This window comes from Nasonia vitripennis, chromosome 3 (genome assembly GCF_009193385.2).
Source record: "Nasonia vitripennis strain AsymCx chromosome 3, Nvit_psr_1.1, whole genome shotgun sequence".
NCBI lineage: Eukaryota > Metazoa > Arthropoda > Insecta > Hymenoptera > Pteromalidae > Nasonia > Nasonia vitripennis.
The window spans coordinates 5,791,398-5,815,392 of record NC_045759.1 but is presented as its reverse complement, the minus strand read 5'-3'; the positions used below and the strand labels follow the sequence as shown (position 1 = coordinate 5,815,392).

The 23,995-nt window shown below is 47.5% G+C and overlaps 1 protein-coding gene across 2 annotated transcripts in view; it reads right to left on the bottom strand.

Annotated features, from left to right (window-relative positions):
* LOC100679318 overlaps positions 1-23,995 on the bottom strand; it is a 166,412-nt gene that overhangs the window by 107,118 nt on the left and 35,299 nt on the right. For both annotated transcript variants that reach the window (XM_016984242.3, XM_016984241.2), the window contains one exon: positions 17,179-17,542. In XM_016984242.3, coding sequence (XP_016839731.1) covers positions 17,179-17,320 — 142 coding nt within the window. In that variant the 5' untranslated portion in view covers positions 17,321-17,542. The remainder of the gene's footprint in view (positions 1-17,178; positions 17,543-23,995) is intronic.

The following is a 23,995-nucleotide window of genomic DNA, read 5'->3' as shown; positions in this document are numbered from 1 at the left end:
GCCCAGGCACCGTCGCATAAATTGGCTTCCCGAATCCTTCTGTTTCCGGCGGCTCGATAATTGGCTTAGTCCGCGAGCGCTGCTGCTGCCAGGGACAATGCGAGAGCAGCCTTTTTTGCGCGTTTCATTTCCTTGGCTTGCTTCGCCGCGGTGTTTTTTGGGAGTAGTGCGCGTTATTGTTGTTCCCGAATAAGACGTTGCGATATTGACGGTTGATGAAAACGTCGCTCGCGTCATTATGCTATTTTTAATTAGAATTTTCCTGATTATAGGAAGTCTGAAAGAGATTTTAACGTCGAGAACATTGTTGCTAAATTGTTTTCAAATTGAAAGTTTTCCGCGAAATTTCCCGGCAAACGACTCGAAAAAGAAGTTTTAATTAACACTTTTTCGAAAATGGAAAATTTTGAAATTGATGCCGTGAGTTTGCGCGAAAAGAGCTGACAGTTATGAAACTTTTAATTGATAATTATGCGACATAATTTTGTAATTCAATAACGGATAATGGCGCGAGACAATCTTTGGATAATTGCTTCAGGTCTCGTATCGAATATCCTGCGTCTAATGTAATGACCTGCCGTAAAAAAAAGAATCAACCCTATAACTCGATAAGATTACTTTGCTTCGAATAACCGCAGACTCTATACCCCGCAGATATTTCCTTGAAACTCCAGCATCAATTCCGTTTACCCAACTATATAACGAATTTTAAATTTTTGTTAATCCAAGATTCTCCTCTAGCTGAAGCTCGTGCGCTAATACATGCCCTCTCCCGCATCCCATCCTGTTCCAGCCAGCTTATTCGCATTCATTGGTTTCCAATTAGTTCCGACAAGCGAAGAAGTTATTAAAGCCGCTAATTGCAAAGCCACCGCAGCCTCTGTGGCTCTGGAGCTCGTGCTCGCCGCAGCTTTTCAAAACAAGGCGCTTTTTCTCTCTCACTCGTTCTCTGCCTCCGTTTCTTTCCGGCTTCGCTGGCTTTTTTGTCGCCGCGGGCGTGTGTATTTTTTTGCCCCCCAGCGTACCGGAAGAAAGTTGCGGCTATTGCATTTTCGCGCGTATTCCTTATTAAGGAGAGTTCATTTTTTCGCGGCTAGAGCGCGAGAAAGAAGGAGAGGGAGTTCATTTGGCTCGTTGTTCTCGTCGTTTTGTCCTTTGTCGAGCGAACGCGCGCGGCGCTGGCTTTGTTTCGCGCGTTTGCCTCGTGATTTAATTGCGAATTGTTTCCCCGACTAGGTCTCTCGCGCGCGAGATAGAAACGCCGTTGAAAGTTCTTTGGAATTTTTGTATGCGCGGCTTGTATTATTTTGCGCGAAGTTTGACGTTTGAAATGCACGCGCGCGCCTGTGCATCCGGATGGGAATTAGCATTGCGGAGTTGAGTGGCAAAGGAGAGGTGGATTTGCTAATGAGTTGTGTAACTGATTAGGTTATCCTACTCGCGAATCTCGAGTGTGATAGTTCGCACTTTCTATATTTACATAAGGTGGTTATTCGCTGTCAAAAAAGCACCAATTGAAGACTGTCATTGTACAATATACACTGGTACGATAGCGGTCGCAGAGATAAAGCCGCGAGACCGACATCATCGCTTTCAATTGAGGATCGAAAACGGCTGGCTGACTGGCTCGGTCGGGTGCGGCGCGGGTAACGAAAAAAAAGGTTCCACTCTCACCCGTCCGACGACGCACAATTATGCAGATTCACTCTTGGGACCCTCTCGAAAGTAATTTCGCGCACGGAGGGTAATCCTTGGTTAAGAGGAAAGAGCGCGCGGTAGAGAAAGCGGCGGAGAAAAAAGGGCCGCTCTCACTCAATTTCACTTTGCTCTCTTTTTTTTTCTTTAATCCGCGAAACAGTTCGGTGCGCGCTTTTATTCCATCGATACTTATTTTTATTCCCTCTGTGCTGGCCACTTCGAGTTTCTTTTTTTTCGCGGGGGGTACTTCTACTAGACAATTGGAACAGGATAGCCGTGCATTGGCGCGAAAACGAAGGAAAATGAAGGGATTTGACGCGTCTGATTGGCTTTAGGGTAGAAGCGAGAAATGAATTTTGTTTATTTGTGCAGCTTATTAGGGAAGAAGAAAGGAGAGGGGGTGTGGGAAGCAAAGTTTTCTTCGGAGAAGGATCGAGTTTGACCTACTTTGTTTATAGCTCGATAACTCTATTTTTGCTCCAGAAAAGTTTATAGCTATGATTCAGCTGAGTGATAACGCGCCTCTCTGATTGATTAATGTGATAGGTTTCCGATTCGTTATGCTGAAAATAATAATTGCTCTCGACGCGAGAGAAACATTTTCAATCTAAAAACTCGTTTTTTATCTCTTTGATAATAAGTAATAGATCGTGAGCTTTCCAAATTTCTAAGGAAAAATGTGCCTCAAACGTAGCGCCGGGAGGTATATGAGAAGGAAGAAAACTCCGGCCAGACGTACATCCACGTAACTTTCTTCTTATTTAATACGGGAAAAAGGAAAATCCAAAAGAACTAGACACTGCTGCCTCTGCCACTTGACGCACCGGAGGTCAAATAAAAGAAAAGGCTGTTACCGAGTGTGCTCGAAAAAAGAAACTTGAAATCCTCTCGGATTACAATTCCAACATATCGCGCTCACTATACACGAGACAATCGTGCAACGGAAGTGTAGTACATCGTTAATCCCACGATAAAAGGGTCGAATTAAAAAAAACAGCACCTGGAGGCGATGCAGTCGGAGAAAGCGCTAAGTAGGCGAAATAATAGAGTTTCCAGGCGCGGAGCGCACATAACGAGCAAACGCTCGATGTCGAACTTTCGACGCTGCAGTAGCAGCGGGTCCCAATCAATTATTTCCGGCCCGAGGCTGGTCACAACTTGCCCTTACACGCCCTCTCTTCATCGCGCCGTGAATCTCCGTGTAAATTTACCCGAGAGCTCTTGAATTACGCCGTAATTCTAGAGTAAGCGAGAGGGTCGTCTGCGCCGTATACCACACATACGCGCGTGTGTGTGGGCGCAGCAGAAGTCCGATATAGCGAGTTTCTGTCTTCGAATTTATATAAATTGCGTCTATTCAACTTTTACACGAGGGGGCTAGCTATATATATATCGGAGTTTCTCTTTGCGGAATTCCGATGGGGCGAGCTACGCGTGCGCTCATTATTACTGCATAGATATTAGCGAAATTCCAGGCGGCGCACCAGCCGAGTATTGTTACGCGAAGCTAAGATTATTCGAATAATTCCGTGTTTATGAACTGCGCGCGATGCACAGCGTGAATTTTCCCGTTTCACGCGCGCGGCAAACGTATACAGGGCCGCGAGCGCGAGCAAACAGTGGCGGAGTATAGAGAGAAGCTGAGGTTATTCTTGCGGAATAAAAATATAAGCCTCTCTCTCTCTTTCTCTCTCTCTCTCTCTCTCTCTCTCTCTCTCTCTCTCTCTCTCTCTCTCTCTCTTTCAAATTTTATCAGCATAAAATCGCGACGTCAAAAAAAAGAACAAGTCGAGCATCGGTGTAGTCGCGCGAGAGCAGCAGTGGTCCATTTTCTTCCTCGGAAAAAAACATCCCGCCTGTCTTGTAATTTACATGGCAGCGGAATATGTTCTCTCATTTAGCCGACGTCTGGCGCACAGGCAGCAGAAGCCGGCTGGCTTGAAATGGGAGTTGCGAGAGAGCGAGAGAGAGAGGCAGCTCATGAATTCGCGATTCTCAGCTGCCCAAACGATGTTATCCGGCGCTAGCCAGCCGCCGCGCTCTGCCTTTTGTTCGTTTGCAGAACGGCTAGCGGACAATCAGCCGTTCGCAGCAACGCTGCAGTCGGCTTAGCTTTGCTACTCTGTGCACTGCGTTGCCGCTGCTGTTTGTATTTGTTGCGCTTGAAAATGAAGCAGTGCCGCGAGAGACAAACAATAAATACGAGAACTATGGCTGGCTTTTTTCGCGTAAAGAAAAGCTCGTCGAGTTTCTTTCGAAAAAGTGAGAGCCAGTCCAGTCCCGCATAACTCGATAAAAATAAAATCTCGTCACGGGTTAACTAATAATTCGCGCATAAAAAAGGCTGCGCGCGCATTTTCGCAACAACGGCGTGCATGTATGCCGGAGCGAAGAGTAGCACATAAAGGGCGCAGAGGAGAGAGAGAGAGAGAGACAGAGAGAGAGAGAGAGAAAGAGAGAGAGAGAGAAAGCGAGGCGGCTTAAAATTTCGCGCTGTATCCATACGCGGCCAATCCCCGCTTGCGGTAGTAGCGCAGAGAAGAATCGCTTTGGTGGCCGACGCACACGCACGCGCGCTCACACAAGCGATTCGCAGCAATTCAAAGCCCTCCGAGTCGTAAAACGCTGGTTTATTGGAGGGCCGCGATAGGCCACCGGCGTTGCGCGCTGCATCTCCTCTACTCTACGATTTTTTCGCTTGCGCTCGGCGTTATCGAAACTTTTTTCCCCTCGCGACCCACAGCGCTGCTGCTTTTTTCGCGCGGCAAACGTGTAATTGCGCGGCGATTCTTTACGAGGCGCGACGTCCAACGAATCGTGCGCGATTCTTCGTTTCGCTGTATACAGCGGTATCAGTCGTGATTAGGAAAATAATGTATTTAATTTCAAAGAGGATCGCACTTTGCGAGTTTTTTGTCGAGCGAGAATTGCTTTTACGAGCAATTAAGACGTAACTGGGGGCGAGTAACGCGATTTTTATTGGGGTTCGCTTCTCAAACGCTGCTGCGTGGGTGCGCGGGGAATGGACGAGGCTTTCCGGCGAAGTATCGTTTGAATCGATACTTCGTGGTAACGGCATTGCAGGGGATGGGGATTCAATGGAATTCTCAGATTTTAGCAAACAAAGTGTGGAAGAATATAAAATATTTTTTGGATATTGGGACACACACGCATGCACACATCCATTAAAATTGAAAGGAAGCTTTTCATCGCTGCGAATTCTCGGTCATACAGAACGAGGATTCCTCTCTGAACTTTGATACAGTGGAGCGAGGCACGAATTCCAATCACGTTTTTTTTTAATTTCTTCGCCTAAAAATAATTTTCAATTTCAAAGGCGATAAAGCTCGGGTCTTAGAATAATTCATAACTTATTCCATAAGTCATGGAAAAAAGCAGCAAGCGCAGAGCCGTGATTCCCCGCAGCTTGCCTAATAACTCATCGTTCCGCAACAACTCTGCGCTTACGTCCCCAAAGTCAGCAGCAGCAGCAGTAGAGGAGATGTCTCATCCCTGCGCATGACAAACAGCTAAAATTAGTCGCGACGAGAGCTGCTTAGGCGCCAGAAATTTTCCCACTGCAGCACACCTCTTGCAACAAACTTGAAAGCGTCCGACGTGTCTCTCTCTCTCTCTCTCTCTCTCTCTCTCTCTCTCTCTCTCTCTCTCTTGCCTCTCGCCTTTTCCCCGCTGTCCTTGTCGATTTTACGCTGCGGCAGCGGCATACGTGTCTCGCATAGCGAGAGAGAGTGAGATGCGGACTTTTATCGGAATGGGATTCCCCTGTTCGGGAAGTTGCGCTCCGGCGCAAGAAATTTGGACGCGCGCATTTCGAGATTGAAGTAGACGATTTTCGGCCATGTGAGAGAGAGGGAGAGCGTCTGGCCGCGTTTTTGATAAGGTGCCGGGAGGGCACGCGGCTGGAATGTAATGCGACGACTACTGCCTGCTACACTGCATATAGCGAGTAAATTTCTGCTGCTGCGAGTGTAGCAGTGTGTAAAGTATGTTGCTCGGCTTTTTCGATTTCGCAGCGGCCGAGATAAGGAGAGACGCAAGACACGCGAGAGTATATAAGAGAGAATAACTTGGAGCGTCGTTCGGATGATAACGAGTGAAATTGAATTCGGGGAGTAGGTGAGAGAGATCCGATTTCTTGTTTATTCTCGCGGCGAAACTCTGCAGCGGGCGAAATATATATCAAACGAGCAATTAGGAACCAGCAACGCTTAGCTTCGCAAATCCCACGGCAAACTCGAGGACAAGGCGCCGCTGTCTCAAAACCGGAATCCAAGGCAACTCTCCTTCTCTCCTCTATCTCACATGGCCCGCTTCTCGTCGTCGCTGCTGCCGGAAACTCTCGGATTTCGCATGAGGCTCGGGTCTCCTCCAAGTATAAATACAACCTGAACGAGACTCTCCAGGGCTCTGGTATACGAAACTGATATTGCCGTGAAGTGCTGCGCGGTTGCGTTTTCCAATACAAAAATTGCGCTTGTCAAAAATTACTTTCCTCGTAAAATCGATAGATTTCACGGTATTATCCGGCGCACTCTCTGTTGCGAGGAATAAGAGAGAATCGCCGGGACGTGCACGCGCGCGTGCTCTCGTATGCGAATGCCTTGATTTCCAAAGCAGATGTGACTCGGCGCTTTTTCGGGGGGATAACTTCGCGGCGCGATAGTTTCCAAGAGGGCTGTTACCGTTTCGCGAAATCGATACGTATAACGCATAGAAATTCATGAAAGTAGCGCATAAAAGCGTCGGCATGATTTTCCGAAATTTTCCGAGGAGAGAGCTTCCGCGCACATAATGGCTACATCGACGAGGAGATCATCGATAATTCCTCCGCGATCCTCCTCGTCCGTTTCTCGCACCTACTCGTGTTACTACACGGCGGCCGAGAGAAAGTTATGAAGCACTCGAGCGAATGCCGAGCGCGGAACATTCGTCAAGTCGCGAGGATTAGAGAGGCCCCGCTTGTGCGCGGGATCGAGGATCGATATATTTTTCGCCCGCAGCTGTCTTTGCTATGATTAACGACTGGATCCCGGAGCTTCTTTCGCCGCAACACAAGGAAATGGCAAATTTATAGTCGGGACTGTCCATTCGGTTTATCGAGAGCGCGTCGAGGCTGTAAAATTAAATGAAATATCCTCGCGGGCTCGTCAGGCGCTAAGAAAAGGATATTTTTCCGTGCGTTCGTGCGTTAAAAGAGGAAACCAGCAGCCTCCCGGAAATTGAGGTTTCGCCGCTGGATGCTCTCCTCTCTCCCGACGTCGGCGGCGGCGAAGCGAGAAAAGAAGCGATTATTTTAGTTCGGTTGTTCCGCTCGGCTTTTCTCTTTATTGGCGCGTTTCCTGCTGGCGAGCGTTCGCGCAGCTTCGATCTGGATTAAAAATCCATCCTGACTTACGAGCGAGTTTCGCCGGGCCAGACTTTACAAGGCCATTAAACAGCGGGATTAGCGCTCGCGCGCCCAGGAGCAGCAGCCTTGTAGTACAGCCAAAACCCGAGGGATTACTGTCTCGAAGGTGCGGATGCCCGCGCGCGCAGCTTTGTGCGTTGAAAGACCGAACTCGCGTGTGCGTCGAGTTGGAAATTCTATTTTAGAAGGAACACCTGTTCTCGCGGCTTCGATCGTTTTTTTTTTTGTGTGGAAGTGTATAGGCGAAGATGAAATTATTCAAATCACACGCTGGCTCGCGAGATTTACGAGGTCCACTTTATGGTGCGATTAAAAATTGCGTGACCAGTAACCGTTCGTTCGTTCCATTTTTCCGAGTACTATCACACAAGAGTAGTGTAATACGAAATCTATTCGGGTAATCTCGAGGCGCGAAATTCGCAATTTCCCCGTCGTGAGTCTCCAAAGAAGCCATCGTATACAGGTATAGGCCCGTATAAGCGGCTTAGGTACTTTTCTTTAGAAAAAATTTCCAATTTAAAATCAATAAAAAGCAAACAAACAGCGCCGCGCGGTATAGTAGCTCGCGCTTATTAAAACAACAATATTTTCAATGGCTCGCGCTGAATGCCTTGAAAATTCGCATTAATCGAAAGAAAATCTCATTATTCCGAGTTTTCCTTGCATCTCTTTAAAGCCGCGCTCGACAATCGAGCTACTGCGGCCCGAGATTATAAAATCCGCTCTCTCGATATATACCGGCGTTCATTCTGTCGGCGGTGGCGGTCGAAAAAACAAAATCCCTGCGCACGACGCCGCAGTTAATTTAGTCGCTTTTCATGAATATAATCGCAAAAAAAAGCGAGAAAGGGAGAACGAATGCGGGCATAAGGTGAGACTTACATCGGGTTTATTAAAATATAATCCGACAACGGCAAATCCTCCCCGAGAGCGTTGCGCGGCTCGCTTGATTTAATTAACTTGAAATACCGCCGCTGGCCGATCCCCGACCTTTTCTACTGTTTACAATTATGCCGCTGTTTTTCGGGAGGCTTATACATCCCTGCGGCGTTGAAGGATTGCGAGGCGCATCGTGGGTCGAACTTTCGGGGGTGAGGAAAAGGAATCGCGAGTTTAATTGTGAGCAATAAGGAGCGATTAAGAGAAAGTCGTCGCGTGAAAAAGTTTCCCCCACTAAAATGCGTTTAATCTCACGTGCGTTTAACTTTTATTCTGAAGTTTTTCCTTTCCGGCAGATTAAGCAATTTGTCGGGCGCGAAAAGTTGTCGCGGCTCGTAATTGAAAAAAATAACGCGATAAACTATACTCCGACGTCAAACACGAGGAAGCACTCGAAAGTCCAGGAGCAGACAGGACAGGTGTATTGCTCGTCGCCCGACAATCCAGCGGCCATTACGTGTCCCAAGAAACATCCCTTTGCCCCCTTGGAATTTCCTCGGTCAGATAAGACGTCCTCTCTCTCTCTCTCTCTCTCTCTCTCTCTCTCTCTCTCTCTCTCTCTCTCCGCTCCTAAGCTGTATAACACATAGTGCAGTCGAGCGCGCCGGTCGAAGGCCGTCGCGTTGATTGTCAGAGGAGCTTCTGCTAGCGCTGCTGCGGGCTAACCGGAACGGCCGGGGAATGTTGGGACGCTCGCTTGGGTATACAGTCTCGCAGTTAGGCCGTTCGGATTAATGGATATTCTCCGAGGCGATTGGCACACAGAGAGAGTTGAGTCTCTCCGCGCGCGTGGGAGGGTATATACCGGCCGCGAGACTTTGGAGGGCTGCACCTGCTCTATAGGGTTTAAGTGTACGGGAGGGTCGACTCTTGCTTCGCGGTCGTGCTGTTGGCTGATGTGCGTAGGCGGAGGTGAGAATGAGTCGAGATGTGTTTTTGAGTGTCGTTCGGCATGGCTATGTTGGGTAATTCGCTGCTGTTTTATCAGGAAATAGTGTACGGCTGTATTGGCTGGTCTAGAAAAAATTAAACTTCGGGAGCAGTACCGTCTGCACTGTTATCCTTTCAAATTACTCGGCCTCGCCCTTTTCGCGAACCCGCACCTCGATTTCTCCTAAAATAACCAAAGTTTCTCATTCTGAACCCGGTTTCTGGCTTCGTTCGCTTTCGATCCACTACCTTGGGAAGATATCTACGTTTCGTTCGAATTTTTGTATCGTGCGATGATCAGCCTGTAAATCAAAGGACTCCCGCGAAGACATCAACCATCGTTATAGCGTTATGCGCTAACCTAATAAGGCTGCTACAGCTATAGCTTTCGATACACGAAATATCGCGCTTGAAAAATGTCTGCAAATTGTCATTCGTAATCGTATTACCATTCCTAATGAAATTCCTGTCTGCGATAAATTGTAAAAATATTACTGCATTCCTAGCTCCGCTTCATGCTCCATCATACCGAGCATATGCAAAATACCAGTGCTGCGCATTCACAGTATTTTTCCGCAAAGCGTATTGTTCCACCGCGTAAATCACAGCCGGAATTATTTCTATTTCCCGAAATTACACAAAAAAGCAAAAAAACAACAAAATTCCCTGTTCCCGCAGCAGCGTCGTGTAATTAATCGAAAATATAAGCGCAGTCTAAAACTCGCGGCCAACTCCCGGGGAATCCCCTCTAAACAAGCTGGAGGACAATCTGATTACACGAGAATCCGAGGGGGCGAGAGAGCGAGGCGTTGCATGTGGCAGCAGCACATATGCTCTAGCCGAAGCTCCTTAATCCCGTACAACGGTGTCGCTAATGCAACACTGAGGCCCAGCCTCCGGTATATCGGGCTCCTAATGCGCGACAATTACGCGCCGAGTGCCCGGCCCGAAATTACGAACGGAGGCGCGAGTGCGACCGGTAACGAATTTAACGATATACCAGATGTCTCGCGTTGGCCGCAAACATGGGAAGCTGGTATCGAGAAGGCGACGTTGCGCTTAAGGAAGGGGGAGGGATTCAGATGAAATAATGGGACTGTTGCTGCGGTGCATTGGAAAAGAGAGTTTGGGAAATGGTTAGTATGATTTCGACAATTTAATTCTACATTACCGATTTTACCCGGATGGCTCGGTATTTATTCTTGCTACATCGTACGGCATGCGGATATCAATAAATATTAATATTTATTATCAGCGTTGCTTCTTTGTAACTTCTCCAGACGACTTCATTACACGTTGCCGGCGCGAACCATGTATAACCGACACAGAGCACAATATCTACAATATTTCACGTCGATCAAAAGGGAAAACCTAATTACTCGATGGCTCTGCAATATCAATACTTCGCTTGATTGAATTGCATTGAACCTACTGAAATGAATGATGTTCGCGCGCGTGACCCGATTCTCTTACGGCGCTGCACAGGCACACAGACGTCGACGGATTTTTATTTAACGAATCGACTACTGCTTAATTATTTATCGCTCGCGCTATCTCATCCAACCGTTTTAGGTCAGCCATCGCAGATTCGATTAAAACTAAAAGCTTCATAATTTTCGCAACTTGTCGGTGATCGAAAAAAAAACACTGGGTCACCGGGAATCAGGACACCGACGCGACATAAAAAGATACTCTCTAGCAATCCGAGTAATATAGTGTCTGCAAAAGTGCATTTCCAAGTAGCCCTTCTCCTCTGAAAATCACTATACGTGAAGGTAGAACAGAGCGCGGCAAAGGGACAGGTGCAGTGTGTTCGAGGGCCATTGTCGCCGAGACAAATTGTCGAACAGCGCTTGCGGTCGTGGCTACATGTGTTTGTCGAAGTTGCCTCGTATTTAGAAAACAGGATTACAGTTTGGCCTACGCTCTCCCTCTACACACAGCCATAGCACACACGATGCCGAGAAGCGAAGCCCGAGTCTCTCGACTTTCTCCGTCCCTATCAGCTTCTGCAGCGGGGCAGCGGCTGCCTACAACCCTTGCATATATACCTATATATACGGGCTGCGAACGTCGATACGCTTTGCCGTACACGCTGCGCGAGTGCACCGGATGCACATACGCATAAATACGAGAGTGCGTGCGTATAGCGTGGAAGCGAGGAAATTCGAATCTAAATATCGCGCGTAGCTGTGGCTCGCTCAACTGTGCTGCCAGCAACAAGAGGGAAAAGTATGCGCGTATATTGCGCGTAGGATATATTCGAATTCAGCCGCCACCACTTGCGATGCATTCATTATAATACGATGGCGCAATAACGCCGGTAAGTCGGCGTCGCTTGTTTGCGCTTTATTCACTGCGAGCGGCCCACGTTGCATACATAGTATACAGCTGGCTCTTTTGTTGTGAATAATCGACTGTTATTTCACTCGCGATAATTAAGTTGCGCGGCGCGGGCTTTATCGCGAGGAGGATAATTGGCGGGAAAAGCTTGAACATTCGAACAAACACTCGGGCACATTATGCAAAAGCCAACTCACGCACGCACACACGTAAGCGTATAAGATGGAACTAGTTTTTATACGCGCAGTGGCGAATTCGTAGTAGGTATAGGCCATAGCAAAGCGCACTCGTAACTTTCTCGTATGTATATACGAGTCGAATGAAATGAGCTCTCGTTTGCCACGAGGATGAGCAGCCTCCGAGCGTATCTCACTTGATGCAGCTTTCGAGGATGGAGCGGCGAACAAGAGAATTACCCGTGTGAATTTCATTATCGCCGCGACATAATTATTTTCATTTCCCTAATCCGAGACCACTCGTATATACTCTTATGAGGGACGGGAGGGAAAACTGCTAATGACGGCGATATTAGGCTATAACTCAATCGTTTCCTAATTGACCGCGACAAACACGGAGAGAGTATATATGGTCGTGTACAAACATATATACCTCCCACATACGCCGGTACTCGCGCGTGGGAAATATAATATAAGCCCGGAAAAACATCGCGCGCATTTTTATACACTCGCAGCTGTGCGCGCGGCGACGTGAAAGAGCCGAGAGGAGAAAAATCTCATTACCATGTTAAATGAACGAGAAACGAGTAGCGAATCAAAGCGCGCGTCTCGTTTTCCCGACGAGGAGGGCGACGAGGAAGGCCAGGCGTGAATTGAAAAAAGCCCCGGCGTCCGGCAACTATTCATGCGCGCCATAATAACAGAGGTAAAATAGAATAATTTACGGAGGCGAATTAACTGTTGAAGCCACACGCTTGCCGTCCTCTCTCCCACTCTCTCTCTCTCTCTCTCTCTCTCTCTCTCTCTCTCTCTCTCTCTCTCTCTCTCTCAGAAGTGTGTTACATAAAAAGCTCGGCCCCGATTCTCCCTCCCTCTCTGTGCTCCTTTTTTCCGCGCTATATACTCCCACTCTTTTTCCTTCTCGCGCGAAAACGAGTTAATTGCTCGGCTTCGTCCTCTATTCAGCGCCGAATTTTTGCGGTTCTCTCGCGAGAAAAAAAGCCATAGGTATATAGGCGTTGTTATTCCGGAAGGAAAATAACGGCGGAGTCGCACGAGTGAATTAAACGTCGTAAAAAGTAACGCGACGATAGTCCTTTCTTTTTTACGAACAGAGGCGCGTTAAATTACACAAGAGACACACGCGCATAGTCAAAGATGCAGAAAGTACATTCTCGCATAAAACTTCTTGCGCAGCTGAGTGTGCGAGTAGTACAGGACGTTTTACCCCTTTTTTGGGCTACTCGAAAGAGATATCCGTATAGAGAGACGACAAGCCCGCGTCCGGGGTTTTACGGGCCCTCCCTGAGTGCGTGCTACACTTTCATTATACGCGCTCTCTACCGCTCGCTTTTACTTTATTACAAGCGGTGGCGGCGGCGAAACTTCGGGCCGGGAGAGCCTTTATGCAGCGCCGCCACCCTCGCCGTTTTCATTTCGGCATTAATGAGGAGACGGCTACTAGCCGGAGCGAGAAGCGCTGCCCGGGATCAATTTTCGGCTGCTGCTGCTGCTGGGCTGCGATATTTTCGGGCTGAGCGAGCGCTATGATTGTCGAAGGGGTCACGTGGCTGATGGCGCTCTCTTTTGCGTACGCCTATATATGTATATACATAGCTTTGTGAGCGATGATACTAATTTTCGTTAGCGAGCTGGACTGTGTATGGGGTAATTAATTTATAGACGCTTTCGGGGCTTGTTAGAGGCGTTTTATATTGATTATATATATATATATATATATATTATATATATATATATATATATATATAATATATTATATATATATATATATATATATATATATATATATATATATATATATATATATATATATATATATATATATATATAATATATATATATATATATTATATATATATATATATATTATATATATATATATATATATATATATATATATATATATTATATATATATATATATATATATATATATATATATATATATATATAAAATCAATTGCGTGACTCGTTAATGCGAATAACGCGTACTTTTGATTAATAACAAACATGCGCAAAATTTGTAGTATAATCAAATTTACTCTGCAACGTTGCGTAAAAGTTGGTGCAGACCATAGAATTTTCCTGATTTTCAATTTTCGGAACGGATAGAGATGGCGTAATAACTGCAAAATTAAATTTCGCAGTAATTTTAATCATACCCGCTGTTTCTTCTGCGCGCAAATATTTTCACAGCGAATACACGACTCGATCCGAGTAATTATATATATAAGTATGAGTAAATTCTATGGTTTGCATCAACTTTTACGCAACGTTGCAGAGTAAATTTGATTATACTACAAATATTGCGCATGTTTGTTATTAATCAAAAGTACGCGTTATTCGCATTAACGAGTCACGGAATAGCGAAAGAATTGCACGAAAAATGCGAAAAATGTTTATATACCTGGCTCTTTTAAACGCCGTCACAGAAGCGCATGAATATCGATGAGTCGAGGGAATATCAGCGAAGGCGCAATCCTCAAGAGAGGCTACTTGCCTGTCCATAAGCATATAATTGAAGGAACATTTAGCCGCGTCGAGTTTGCTTGAAAAAACTGCGAACCGTCTGCTTTCGTTTTCTCTGCGAAAATGGAGATGCCAGTTTATGCAAGACCGTTGGAATAATATACTCTGTTTTATATTTCTCTCATCGTTGTGCAACGTGTATTTTCAAGAGACAGCCGTGTATATATGATATTTCATGTTATATATCAGTATGTATAAATATAATCAGAAATTTTAAAATTACATTTTTCCAACGTTTCTTCGAAGAAATGAAAACAGTGCAATACCAGCCGAACACGTTCAGTATTATGCGGAGTTCCAGCAAATATTACGTAACTTTCTCCGGGTGTACCCGAGGGACACAAAAGCAAACTAGCTGGGCTAATAAAATTAATAAAAGAAATCATCTAATATTCAAAAGGACGTGAATACGACGAGAGAGAGAGAGAGAGAGAGAGAGAGAGAGGAGTGGAGAGAAAGTTTCCGGGACAATCGTCGTGCGCAGAAACCGCCCCCTAATTGACGAGCAGCCAGTAGCTCCGGAAGAGAGAAGCTCTCGCCAGAGAAGAGAAGACTCATTTTCATAACTCGCTCACACGCAGGCCGTTTCGCCGGAATGGGAATGGCGCAAGTCTGACTGCCACGACGAGCGGCCCTGATAGAATTTGAGGGCGTGGAAACGCGCTAACAAAAATTATGCCAGACTCCCCGTATATTCCGTGAGCCTCGATTTCACGAGTTTCCCATTTCCCCCCCCCCCTCTCTCTCTCTCTCTCTCTGGAAATTGGATTGCGAAAATTTGGAAAAGGCAAACAAAGAATGATATCGTCTCCGTGATAGGGTTTTAATGACAGAGACGAAATGCGCGTAGAGTAGGTTTACTAACTGAAGGCAGCCAGGCAAGGGATACTAACCCGAGTCTCGTCGTACAGGAAGGAAGTACTAGTGACGCTCCGCAGCGCGAAATACCGGCTGCCTTCGTAGGGAGATCACCCTGGAGCGACTGCGATGTACACTGGCTGAATTTTATGTCGTATACTTGTTAAAGCAAATTATGAATTTTTTCAAAGGGTTTTAAAGTATACAACTCGCGCTCGCTTGTCACGAGGGAAAACTTAAAGGTAAAGTGTTCAGGTGACGTTCCGCGCTCGGTATAATATTTTAATAGGCTTGCGTCGATAAAATTAAGAAGTTCGGCGTAAATTTAATTAACTTTCATAATCATACCCTCATCTTCTGACTTTTCTTTAATCTCCTCATAAAATTCATTACTCGAAAACACTCTTTAAAAGAGTATCACTCATCCTACTCTCGAGATTAAAAAGTTCGCTTTCGAAACGAATGAAAAAGCCATTCTTAAATATTCCAAAGTCATCCCAGCGTCAAATAAGTACCGCACGGCCCTTACACACACACACTTGCCGTGCCGAGGCAGAATACACATCTCTCGCCCCCTACAGAGTTGCCCTGGCGTCGTCGTCTGCTTCCAAACGCAGGACTAGGATGATCGTGCTCTCTCTCTCTCTCTCTCTCTCTCTCTCTCTCTCTCTCTCTCTCTCTCTCTCTCTCTCTCTCTCTCCCCGGCACTCTGGTAAAATTGAGTTAGCGCGGGCACGTTTCGAATTGATTTTCAGCGGCTGCGCCTGATTACTTTTCGATCCGCGCGTTACGTGGATCGAATGAGATACTTGACGAGCCGCAAGGATCAAAGCCGTCGCGGCGCAGTTTCATCACGTCGCCCGCACCACCGCCGCGCGCGAATTTATTTCCGAAGAGAAAGTGAGAGAGCAAGCTCGAAGATCTTCCGGGTCAAGCTTCTGCGTCGAGGCTTAAAGCACGTGGATTACGAGGGCCGGGTTGTAAAAGTTACCGAGAGCGGGAGCTGGGATTTACACGCTCCACGGGGGGTCTGCTGTTTACATTTTTCTTTTCGGAAAACGGCCGGTTTAATGACGGAGTGTTCGGCTGTTAATAATCGAGCTTTATTTTTCGATACACCGCGTAACTCCTTTCAATATTTGCTCTCGTGAATTAACGCAATTTCGCATCGAAGCCAGCTTTGTTTTATACGTGACGTGGCGGCGACGACGAGCGGATCGAAGTCAATCGCGCGCTGAAAAAAAGTTTAATAAAACATCGATCGCAGCGACAATACCCACAATTAAACGAAGCAGACGTACCCACACACGCGTACGGCAGAAACAAAACATACGCGACTTTCGCTGACAAACGCTTCTGCTGACGTGCTCGATAAAGTTTTGCGTGTAAGCGCAGAATAAACGCGGCAATTTTCAGCAGGCGCAGTTTATCCGGAGGGGCAATTTTTTTTTATTTCCAAATTCGCGCGTACGTGCGTGCGCGCTTTTTGACAAACATTTTCATCGATTCGCGCTTCCCGCACAACGCGCCGCGCTACATCTTTTACACGCAAGTTTATTCGGCTTTATACATGAATATTTACGAAGTGCTTCGCTGCGGGGAAGAGAGAGATTCGGTTCGATTCGGCCGCAAGCTCCGTTGAACATTTTTCGGAAGATCATACGAGCGTAGCCTAATCCACGAGTGCGGGCTACTTCAAAACTACACAGCGCAACAAAACGAACTTGGCGCGACTGGATCTAAGTACGAATTTTCCGTGTCCGGCTCTCTCGCGAAGGCTAACGACCGAAATTAACGCATTGTTATAACCACCAATGCGCGCTTGTGCTCGTAACGCTAATTGGCAGCGTTATTTTCGAGCCACGCGCAGGCAACCTCGAACTCTCGAGGATTTCGTCATGCGGGCCACTGAAATTCCCATCCATATACACACAGTGGTTACAACTATACGCGCGTATATTGGTGGTTGGGAATGAAGCCCAAGGGCAATGGGGAGGAAGCCCGGTATTTAGAAATGCCGCGCGTTGATTGCATTGAACCGCGCTTCGTTTGTCGGCGTAAAATTCCAGAGGCCAATGCTGCACTCGATACAGTGATTTTCATGTTTGTCGCCGACACCGAGAGAGCCCTCTGTTGAATTTTCCCCTGTAAATATACGCAGGCTTTGTGTGGACCGGTGAACCGAATGTGGCGGCTTTTTTTCGCAATATTCACCGATGCGCGAGTAATCTACGAGAGTTGATAAAAAAAAACTCACTTTCATTGCCGACGTAGATGGGCGTCCAGGTGAGCTGCGATTTGGCGAGCATCGGCGTGAGGAGGACCGCAAGAATCAGCCAGCGGCGGAAGTCCTGACTGAAGCGCAATCCCCAGCGAGCCATCCTCGTCCTCGCTGTCATTTCTCACACTTGTCGCTTGTCTCACACTCTTCCCCCTTTCTGCCAGACCCTCGCGGCAGAGAGTCTAACTCGACGCTCCCCCTTTCAATCAGTGCGGAGACGTCGTCTCAATATCATCTTCTCCCTCGCAACCAGAGACGCTTCTAACGAGCAGTCCGGGACTTTTCAATTAAGCTCGCTGCGGTGCTGCCGCTGCTGATGTCGAGTTAGGCCGCTTACATCCTGTAAACACAAGAGAATTTTTTCTTTAGATTCAAAATTAACGTACACGCGACGAAGAATCAACGTCAGCTTTGCTTGCGCCTCGCGAAGCGATCGCCGAGTGCGTTATACGGCAGTTGGAAACGAGCCGCCAACGGCGCAGTATAAGCAGCTTAACGGCCCGCACTTAACTCGCCTATCTCGAAGCTCACGCACAACGCGTGCGTCTTATCACTCGCGAGGAGGACTTTACGAGGCTCGATTTTACGCGAGCTGGACAACGGCGAAACTGTATATACGGTAAACACGAGGCGAGCTACGTTGTGCCGCCCTTCGAAAGCCAATTATTCTCGAGACTGCAGCCCTTCTTCTTATTAGCTCGGCTCGTGCGTTTCGAGTGACGCGTGGGGAGCGCCGAGGCGGTTTCATTATCGCAGCGACTGTTGCTGCTCTCTATCTCTCTGTGACACACAAAAAAGGGCACAAAGGAGCTCTTTAATTTGAGTGTATTTTGAAGAGAAAGAGAGCGGGAGTACGACGACCTCCGCAGCGCGCTAGACTATTTACACGGAGAACGTTTCTAGTATAACGTTACTCCTTACTCTGCCCGACGCGAGTCGAATAATCATGACGTTTGTCTTAATGGTGTACACGAGTCCTTTGTCGAAGCTGCGATGCTCGGGCGGAACGATGTTCTTCGTTATAAAAGACAAAGCAAAGCGACTTCGGTTATGGCCATTTTGTGGGCTCGAAGTTAATAACACTGGGAAAATAATTAAACTCTCGAGAGCGTGCGCAGCTTTTAATCTAGCCCCCGACGAGTATTTACAAGTGTATAATACAGCGTATTTCCGAAATCCGGCCAGACTGCCGTGTGGAACATCTGTACGGAATAAATGTTCATAACATCGGTTCCCCGGGGGCAATCTCTTTGGTCTGATCCTTTCAGCGCTCTAGCCGGGAAAGAAAAGCTCGGAGAACTTTCGCTGCTCTCGCTCCCTCCCCGCACGAAAAAGAGAAGAAGCTCACTCCGTTAAGTGCCGAAGCGAGGAGAACTCGTCTCTCTCTCTCTCTCTCTCTCTCTCTCTCTCTCTCTCTCTCTCTTTCGTTCTTAGTTCGTTCTCTGCGGTTTATTTTTTCGTTTCGAAGGAGAAAAGAGGAGAAATAGACGGAGCGAAAGAGAGAGGAAGAGGGGAGAGACTTCCGGGCGGAAATAATTCATTAGGGGCCAAGACAAGGCTGATTCAGGGCCGACGGAGAGAAAAAAGTACAAAGGGAGAGGCGGTAATAGCTGTAGTGGGAAAAACGAATAGAGAGAGAGAGAGAGAGAGAGAGAGAGAGAGAGAGAGAGAGAGAGAGAGAGAGAGAGAGAGAGAGAGAGAGAGAGAGAGCGAAGCAGATATACGCTGCTGCTGCTGCTGCCAACCACCCTACGAAATGGGAGAATTTCCTTGGCCTTTGTGGTCTTGACATTCGTTTTGCCCGAGTTGATAAGGTAAATGAGCGCGGAGAAAAGGGATGAAATGTTGAGAGAGCATAAATAAATACGCATAGCCGAGAGAGAGAGAGAGAGAGAGAGAGAGAGAGAGAGAGAGGAGTTTCTTCGTAAATCGGTTTTCTTTTTAATTCTCCTTGCGTAATCACGCGGAGCTGGCGAGAGAAATAATGGAAACGTAATCCGCGAGCGAACGACCAAATCCCAAATGTGCTGGAAGGAAGAAAACACGGACTTAATAAGATATCAAACTCGCGTATGCCCTTCTCCGAAAATATACCAGATTTCCAGCCATATAAGCCCGCGCGAACAAAAGTAGCGCTGAAAAAACGCACGCTGCAAGAGCAGTTCCGAGAGATGCAAACAGTGGAAAAAAAGAGAGACGAAACGAGTGGAAAGAGACACCGTCGAAGCTCCTCGACTCTCTCTCTCTCTATCTCTCTCTCTCTCTCTCTGTCTCTCTCTCTCTCTCTCTCTCTTTTTTCGCCGGCCTCGGTCGCACTTCCCGCGCCACCGACGCTAATTGCATTGTGTAATTAGCGCTCTTAGCAGGCGCGCAATAGTGCAGTCTCTCCTTCTCTCTCTGGTGTGCGAGGTTTTTAGATTAACTTTCAGCCATCCTAGAGCTTCTATTGTTAATTTTACGGGGCGGGCGTAAAAAATTCTCTCTCTCCCGCGGTTACTTTTGTTGTCCTCCCCGCTTGGCTCGGTGTAATTTCGGTTCACTATTTGATTTCGCGTAACTATGCAACGAATGAAAAAATATATTTTTCGGGAGTATGATACGAATAAGCGTTAGAATCCCAAAAGCTCCATTTCATCAGACGCGGGCGACTCGATCAATGTCACGTTGACGGAATCTCGTCGTCGGCGCGTCAAGAAGTTGCGCGCGCGAAACTGACAGGCGGACTGCGCACATACGAGGCGTGCGCGGCTCATAGCTCATAAACGCGATTCCTGCTGCGCCTCGTCCTCGTCGTCGTCGGCAAACTTGGCGCGACGAAATTTCCTGAACGACGCGTGCGCGGAATATCAATAACGAGTTTAGAATGGCTGGAATTCCGTAGCCCGTTGATTGAGTTTCGTTGGCGAAGCCTGCGATGCCGGAAATTTGGTGGAGGTGTTCTGTCCTTTTTTTGTTGCTACTGGAAGTAAGGAAATCGAGGTCGAGTTCGCTCGCGGCAGTAACGTGCAAAGTTCTACGCTGCTCATTTTGTCCCAGTTCGATCGTTCCTATATAGTAAACAACGAAATCTGCTCACCGCCTCCGAACGTATTCACGTCTCGGCCGCCCTCATTAATTAAGCGTCAAGGGACACGCGAGAGAGGGAGCGAGTCATCGAAAAGCCACAAGGGTCAGTCGGTTGACTGGGCACCTGCGGTACACTGCGGCTGAGATATCTCTGATGCGTAATTATGCCGGGTAATTGAAGCCGGATTCGATTAATAACGCCGCGGTCAAGATCAGCCTGCATCGATGATTCGCCGCAGAGAGAGAATTTCTGGGTACAGCGCAGCTGCGTCAAAGGAAATTAAGGAGGTGCGCGCGCGACCCTGCTAATTTTCCCGCTGATCGGGTTTTGTCGACCGTAGCAACGGATGTTCGAGTGATTTTAATCAAGCGACACGCAGAATGCGGGAGAGCTTTTCATTCCGCATTCGCTGCTATGCATAGTCGAATTTTTCCTATAACCGAAAGGTGTACATAGACGACCATTAACCTGTGCTATCCGCTTAGCTGCTTTCTTTTCTCCGGGGCTGTCTTTCAGTACATAGTGCGCGGCGCCGGTCTTGTGTCGCTTTTTGTACGCAAGAGCCTTTTGTGCCGGAGTGTGCGCGCGGTCGTTTCTCTTATCTCGACGGACGGCCGGATGGATCCGGACGGGCGGAAGGATGAAAGGCGCGCGGGAACGAGCGCCGAGGCCTTTACGGCTTTGTAAATCAGGGCCGAGAGATAATACCCATACGAATCATTTTTCTATACACTTTTCCCTTTAATTACGCGAACACGCGAGTTGTACTCTCTGACGCTGATACATTGGTCGAAGAGAATACCAGAGCCGAAATGAATTTCCCGCGGCTCGTGTCACAGGCTATGCGCGAGTATAAGGAGGAAAAGTCACATACGAAACTATACGTCGTCGCCGCAATCAGGCCGGACTTGCAAAATCACGTCCCGCTGGCGCTTAATCAGCCTCCGACTCTCGGAACGAGCGCAGGAGAGGCGAAGCAGTCGGCCACGGAACATTTCGCCCCCTAACGAAGCCTGTCATAATGACGTTCCGGAAGCTTCGCGCGCGCGCGAACGAAATCCTCATCGTTGCCGCGCGGACGCATACAGCAACCAGCCACTTTACGAGTCGGTGGGTATACCGGCTCTGGCGCGAGCTTCTTGCAGATTGTCCTCGGGATAATGCCGTCGAGTTTGAGATTAGTTTTGTTTTTGTTGACCGCCTGATTAAGCTTGGAAAAAATTTTAATCAAGTCTCGGTGATTAACTTTTTTTCGCGTGCGGATATCCTTTGTTCGGTCAGCGCAATGGGTTTCGTCAACGTATCGCTAATGCTACATGGAGAGCGAAAAAAAATCATCCGCGATAAGAAGGATAATCCCGCAGAGAGAGAAAGAGCGAACGCCCTGAGCCATCCCAATAATTTTCCCGTAATTCGCAAACAACCGGGAGGAAGCCTCATCTCAATAAATTTCCCCTTATAAGCGTTAATCGCGATCTCTCGCTGCTCCCCCTGCGGAGAAAAAAATCTCCGCCCTAAAACACCGCGCGGCTACGTCGAAATTCCGCGGCTGCTGTCATTGCCGAAGATACGCGCCGTAATTTTCTTTATTACATAGCAGCGTCGCGCTGCTTGTCGGGCCATTACTCTCCTCCGCCTCGTGTATGTGCGGGGGTGGGACACACTAGGCAAAGCACGACGGAGCCGGCAATAAACTAAAAGCAAGTCCGCGAGTCAAGGACCGCGACATCGAAAGCTCTCTCTCTCTCTCTCTCTCTCTCTCTCTCTCTCTCTCTCTCTCTTTCTCTCTACGCTCCGAGGGGTAGAGCTTTTACGCCCTGGCTTGTGCGCGAGGACAGTCGTGTATCAAGTTTTTCGCGGGGAGGATGATGCGCTCTCTTTTTCGAAGATTAGAACGTAATTGTAAGAGCTTTCGCGGCGCGGATGACGAGAATTCCTCCTGAAACTTGTGCGACTACACGAGTACTCCCTGAAAACGGAAGCGAATAATGAATTTTTCCCGTCGCAGCTGCCGGAGTTTATTGGAAATATTTTACGAACGCGAAAATGGACATATTTATGCGAAACACTAAAAGCGCGCGAGGAAACATCGTCGAGGGAATTTTCGAAAAGAAAAAGTTTACACACGCACAAGTTAAAAGGATGCGGAGCTGCCGCGCGAGACGCGTCTCTCCGCCGAGTAAAAAGTTCACGACCCCGTGTGAATGTGTCAAGTATACGAGCCGCTCGTAAATTTTCTACTCCTTTGGTTACGTCTTGCATACGTCTATTGGGGATTGGATAGGCGTAGCTGTGTATACAGGGAAAAAGATAAACATAACTAAAATACTCTATTTATGCCGCGCGCCGCCGCTACGAGACGTTTTACGACCTGTCCGACCTTTCCCATAACCGAACGCATTAATTTTAGATGAACACCTCGAGGCCTGCGCGAGTCGAGTTTGACTGAACGAATCCAGATCGATTCGCGGAAGCAAAAAAAAAGAAGAAGAACTTTATACCATACGGGCAATTCCCGAGCGGCGGTGGCGGCTTACACGCGCTCCAACTCCGCCATCGCAGCTGGAATTACTTTGGTCACGAGTTTATTCGCGGAGTAAAAGTTGTTCCGCGCCGCTAACGCTGTTTCTTTCCATTATCTCCGCTTCGGATATGCAGGTGAATGCTTTTAGCCGATTAACTCGAGAGTTAAGATCGAGCTTTTTATTTCTCCTGCTATAATCGAAATCTGACTGAGGAACGAGTTTTTTCCCTTGAAAGTGCAGCACAAAGTATAAACATAGACGTTCTCTCGAAAAAGCTCGATTCTTGCAAATTAATTCCCGTCATTCTCCAGGCGCGCTTCGCCTTCGTTGCAAGCACACAAAGCCTCTCACTCTCGGCATTCCTACGCCGGGCGCGAGTGGATGGAATTCAATCGGAGCGAAAAAAAAGAACGGCAGAGGAGGCGGAGGGAACAAAGCAAGGATATATGGAGCTTGCAAGCTAGCGTGCAAATCGATCGGAAGCCGTTATTAATCACACGAGCTTCCCGTGCGGCATGACTCTTTGCTAGCTGAGATTCTTTTTCTGAAGCGTAAAGCTCTCTTCTCTCTTTCCCCCTGTTTCATTTACTTCTTTTTCTATTTTTATTCATACGCGCGCGGCGCTTTTTCATCCTGTGCCTCTGCTGCTTTCAATTTCGCTGAATTTTCCTGTTTTTCTATTCTTTTTTATCAAATACTTCTACACAGTCGGCCAATTGTTTTTGCAGAACAGGAATGCATACCTCTGTCGGAAGTTACGGGTTTTCCACTGGATGTAAGAAATCCTGTGTAAGCCTGTGAATATTTTGTTTTCTAAAAATGTCCACTAACTCATCCTATGTATGCAACACGAAGCGGCAGCGGCGCAGCTCAGTTATATAGACCGTGGCATCGGATCGGCTTTGAGCGCAATAATCGAACGGCAAACCGAGCGCGAGTCTGAAATACGCGTATTATACACATAGACTAGATCGGCCATTAATTTGGGCACAGCGTGCAAGGGAGGGACGAGATGAACACGAGATGATTCGCTCCGACGGGTAAACAGCGTGAGCTGCAGATGAAACGTTTGTTTGCGAGAGGTAGAATAATGCGTCGATAGAGAAACGTGGAATGAGGTTGGGAGCAAGACTGAAGTACGTCCGGCTTAGGATTCGCTAGAAGTAATCTTGGATTTGTATGGGAATCGATGGATGTAAGG